Source organism: Penaeus chinensis, chromosome 33 (genome assembly GCF_019202785.1).
Source record: "Penaeus chinensis breed Huanghai No. 1 chromosome 33, ASM1920278v2, whole genome shotgun sequence".
Classification (NCBI taxonomy): domain Eukaryota; kingdom Metazoa; phylum Arthropoda; class Malacostraca; order Decapoda; family Penaeidae; genus Penaeus; species Penaeus chinensis.
The window spans coordinates 32671759-32676758 of NC_061851.1; the positions used below are offsets into that span (position 1 = coordinate 32671759).

General features: G+C 44.4%; 1 protein-coding gene across 1 annotated transcript in view; it reads left to right on the forward strand.

Annotated features, from left to right (window-relative positions):
• The window catches only part of LOC125043107, a 16211-nt gene extending 12047 nt beyond the window's left edge, over positions 1-4164 (forward strand). The window contains exons 5-10 of the mRNA XM_047639057.1: positions 262-1203; positions 1645-2131; positions 2328-2491; positions 3148-3249; positions 3370-3486; positions 3621-4164. Of these exons, the coding sequence (XP_047495013.1) occupies positions 262-1203; positions 1645-2131; positions 2328-2491; positions 3148-3249; positions 3370-3486; positions 3621-3956 (2148 nt within the window). The 3' untranslated portion in view covers positions 3957-4164. The remainder of the gene's footprint in view (positions 1-261; positions 1204-1644; positions 2132-2327; positions 2492-3147; positions 3250-3369; positions 3487-3620) is intronic.
• The last annotated feature ends 836 nt before the right edge of the window (positions 4165-5000 follow it).

A 5000-nucleotide genomic window follows, 5' to 3' on the forward strand; every position in this document is an offset into this window, starting at 1 on the left:
ATGTCCTCTTCATTCCATTCAGTATCATTATTGTTGAAATCATTTCACTGCTGTCGCCAATATAACGTTGTAAATGAGAATATTGTACTTTACATTTTCTTTATTATTATGTTGTTACTGTAATTATATGATTTCATATTTGTGTATCTACCCTTATCAAAGTGTCTATCTTGTAGCCATCCCTAATAATAACATAGAGGCCTGAAGCAATACTGTGCAAGGTAAGGCATGTATGTTCACAATTACTACTTTTCCCAACAGTTTTCGGAGGCTGCCCTCCCGAGCGCTGAAAACGTTTTGATCACGGGCGGCGGGCGTCTGGTTTTCGGCCAAGAGCTTGATAGTCTTGACGGAGGCTTCGACATCAACCAGTCCCTAGACGGCCAACTCGTGGACCTGCGTATCTATGACGTGGCTCTCACTGTCGAGGAGATGCGCAACTTCGTCGAGTGCGACGCTGAGAAAATCAGTCACACACCGATCCTTACCTTGGACAGTGACGTGCTCGAGGTCAAAGGGTCGACCTTACTGTCGCGTCGGCCCGAAGAGGAAGTCTGCCAAAATAAGCCGTATCGTACTATGTTCTTCCCCGAATCAAGGAGTAAAGACGAGGCTTCGCTGTGGTGTCGGATGTTCAAGGGCTCGCTCAGTGTCCCTTCAAACGCCGAGGAAAACAAAAGCATTCGGGACGCGATTTCGAGTACTTTTAAAACGCAGTGCACGAACTGTTACGGCTGTAGATACTGGCTCGGCATGAAGGGGGATCCGGCTTCGGGCGCATGGATAAGGGACTCAGACGGGGAAACTGTTTCTTGGATCAACGGAAAATACCAACGACCCACGAATCATGCGCAATGCATGACAGCCAGTGTTCCGAACTTTCCATATGCTTGGCTGCAGACGCCATGCAACTTGTACTTTTGTACACTCTGCATTTTCAGCTCGACACCAAAAGTGCGACTACTTGGTTTATGCAAGACCTCCCTGTTTGATAGCCAGCTACACCTCCATGGCTACGCGAACGGCCGCCCGCGGTTTAATGGGCTGAAGCACACAGCGATCGAGTGGAGCAACGGCACCTGGGTCATGACCAGTCGCCTGCAAGAGGGACTGAACGCGTCCATGGAAATGAGCAGCCTCGGAGACTACCCTCTCGGCCTCCACCGTTGGCACGTCCGCGGCGATAAATGCAGGGAGAGAGTGGTGAGCGAGGATGGCTTTGTCAATTCTGAAGGGAATGGTGAACGGGAAGTGGAGAAAATACAAATAAATGATGGAGATTTTTCTTCACTTTCTCCTCCCTCTCTCCGCCTCACGCAGTTCCTCTCTCACTCTCTCTCTATTTATCTTTCTCACTCTCTCTCTCTGTCGCTCTCTCTCTCTCTTTCTCTCTCTGTGCAGCTCTCTCTCTCTCTCTCTCTCTCTCTCTCTCTCTCTCTCTCTCTCTCTCTATATATATATATATATATATATATATATATATATATATATATATATATATATATAGCTAGTAGAGAACGCTTCCATTGCACCATTCTGTGTGTGTGTGTGAGTATTATGTATGACATTTATCCATATCTTGTTAATTATTGTCCAATTTTTTTTAACATGAATACATTCACTCCACTCGGGTCACAATTTCAGGTTGATTTGCTGCTGACGGCGTGTAGTGAAGACAAATACACCTGCGGGGACGGGGCGTGCATCAGCAAGCACCGCCGCTGTAACTCGATCGCCGACTGTTCCGATAACAAAGACGAGCTTAACTGCAGCGTACTGAGAATCCCGACAGGCTACCGCAAAGAGCGCCCTCCCACGGCGCCGTCGGGAGGACCTCTTGACGTCGAGCTGGTCATCGACATCTCTTCTATCAAGAAGTTTGATCTCGTGAACTTCAAAATCATCTTCAACGCTAGAGTGACTCTGAAGTGGCGTGACGCGAGACTGACTTACCTCAGTCTGCAGGATGATTATTATACAAACAGGGTGAAGGATCAACGGTCCATTTGGAAGCCAATCCTCTTTATAAGAGACGAAGTAGGAATCGTAAGTTATGAGTTCTCTCGGTCGGCTCTATATGTTAACCGAACCTCCGTCCCGATACTGGATGACGACCAAATACTGACAGAAAGTAAGTGGCGTTGGAGTCCCTGACCTTGTGAAAAAGGATATCAATTAGCATCCATGTCATATATCTCAGAGTCCAAGTCATACCAAGAACTATCAACAGGACTACATTGATATAGTTTTCGTATATGTGACCATTTCCTTTTCAGTCTGTAACAGCAAATTCTAAGAAATAACAACCTGCCATTGGCTTCCCGTAGGTTATGCTTTCAGTGGAGCTACCAACATTTTGGTACATGAGCAAGAAGGATCTCTGACAATAATGTGTTACTACAACTTGCACAAGTACCCATTCGACACACAAATCTGTTTCTTCTATGTTTCTGTGGCTGATCTAACCACCAAGTTTGGCTTTTTGGCGCAGGTAGGTATATTTTTTCTATCTACCAGATTGTTTCATGAAAAGACACTTTTCACATAGTTTAGTTATTGATACTTAATTGCACCAACAATAACCTTGTATATATATGTTCATGTGGAACAAAACAACGACAATGTACGCACACGACAATGTTGTGACGATGTTCAACAGTTAATGTAATGATGAAATTATATTAGAATTGATGAAAGATCGTATCCATCCTAATTGATATCATTAATCATGATTGTTATTTTTCCTCTTTCTCAATGTATTCTTACAGTGGCTTAATAAATAGGATGATTCTCGGAAAGTGCATTGCCAGATGAAATAGACTGTTTTCCTTTTTTTTTTTTTTATAATAATAAGATAATTACTCACCTTTAATGCCAAAAATTGGAGAAGTTGGTAAAAGTATAAAACCTTTAAGGAAATCTATTTCATTGTTAAATATTATTATAACACTTTATATCATCTATATGCACAGAACTGACAGCACAATGTCTTTTTTCTTCACACAGTTAAATAAAATTAAGTTTTAGTCTTAGAATATCAAAATACTTTAATATATCATTCGAATTGGTCTCGTTAATTTCATATCCACTATCCAAGTAAACATTGCTTTTTGCACTAGTCTTAACCTAAAAAAAATATATATGCAGGACTCTGCTGTCAGCTTTGAAGGGCGGAGAGAACTGTTAGAATACGAACTCTTCAGCGAAAGACTAGAGTTCCTCGTCGAACGCAATATCAGTTATGCCAAGGTAGGTTATTCAAGACCTATTGCTGACTATAGGCACATGCAGTGTCAAATAACTATGCTTATTAATGCACAGAGCTTATTATATTGCGGGGTATTCAATCAACAACGATTGACGTTTCAGGTGCAGTTTGTGTTTAAGAATCGTTACGTGTACTACATTGGGAACGCTTTTACACCGAGTCTGATGATGGTGATAATCTGCTTCCTGACGTTCCATTTTGATCTCGAGGATTTCCAGGTATGAGATTTAGGGTGGTCTTAGGTGAGGAGGCGACTGAAATAAGAGGTACAGCGTACGCACGTGCGTGCGTGCGTGCGTGCATGCATGCGTGCGAGTGTGTGTGTGATTTTAAGCCCAAAATCTCTTCCCAGGATCGCATAATGGTGTCGCTGACCTCGCTCCTCGTCCTGGTCACCTTCTTCAGTCAGACGAGCCAGTCCATCCCCAAGACATCCTACGTGAAGCTTATCGACGCCTGGTACTTGTCTCTCATCGCGGAGGACTTGCTGGCGATCATGGCGCTGGTGTACATAGAGAGGATGCGCTTGCGGGAGAAGAAACTCGCTCCCAAAGAAAAACGCGAACGACTCTATCATGTTTCTAAACCGGCTAAGATGAATCAGATCTTCTTGTTCCTCTTCCCGACGTCTCTTGTTCTTCTTCTGTCTTATTTCATTTTCATGTTTGTATCCAGTTTTTCGGTCTGAATTGGGAAAGAAAATTCAATTGTTCTGCATTCTTTTTCATATAGCTTTTCCTAAATTCTTTATCAGAATCACGTTCACCTATGTTAGAAAAGCTGCAAATATGGATATCATTGACAGTAATATGAAAAAAGGTTGTGTGTAATCTGTCAAGCCTACACATAGGAAGTAATCATTAAAGTAGTTTTATGTCAAGAAAAAACAAAAAATATTTGCTGAGTGATCATACCAGTGTTAATAAAATAGTGATAGTAATATCATGGGTGGGTGCTCCATGTTCAGGGTGATATGAAGCCATGGTGTGATAGCCTAGATAGTGTTATGTACTTGCATGCCTTCTTGCTTGCAGCTGCCACTGTTGGCTATTCTAGCACGAAAAAGGGAGCAGCTCCCCTGCAAGTTCACAGGCTCTCCACCATCGAGACTTCTGCAGTGCCTCCTTATGGCCACCTATGGAAACTGGGCACCTTGCAGTTCCAGGCTAAATTGTGGGGGATCTTGGAGCAGCAAGAGGCCCCAGAGGTATGGAGCCATGGCCCACCAGTGTGTGGACACGCCCTGGCTCCGTACCAACTCCTGTCCCTCAGTCACCCTGGGGTTAAAGGGCGGTTTGGGGGAGGTGGGCTTTGACAGCCCTCCTCAACCCAGGTAACTCACTGGCAGTGGCTATGCTGGGGAGGGGGGGAGGGGTTCTGTCCTAAGGCTTAACCTCTGCCGAGCTATCTGGGTTGGTGCTTGGAACATCCGGTCCTTGTGGCAGGACGAACGGTTACTGCTGCTATCGAGGGAATTGGAGTGGTTGGGAGTTGAGGTGGCTGTCCTCTCAAAGGTGAGAAGACCTGGCAGCAGCACGATCAGCATGGGTGGGTACACCTTCCACTGGTCGGACCGAAGTAATGGTCATCACCTCCAGGGAGTAGCCATAGCCATCTCCAGCCAACTTCAACCTCGGTAGTTGAGGTAACACCGGTTGATGAGCATATTATGGCATTGAGACTGAAGCATGTTTTTGACTTCACGTCCCTTAATGCTCCCACTGATGTTTGC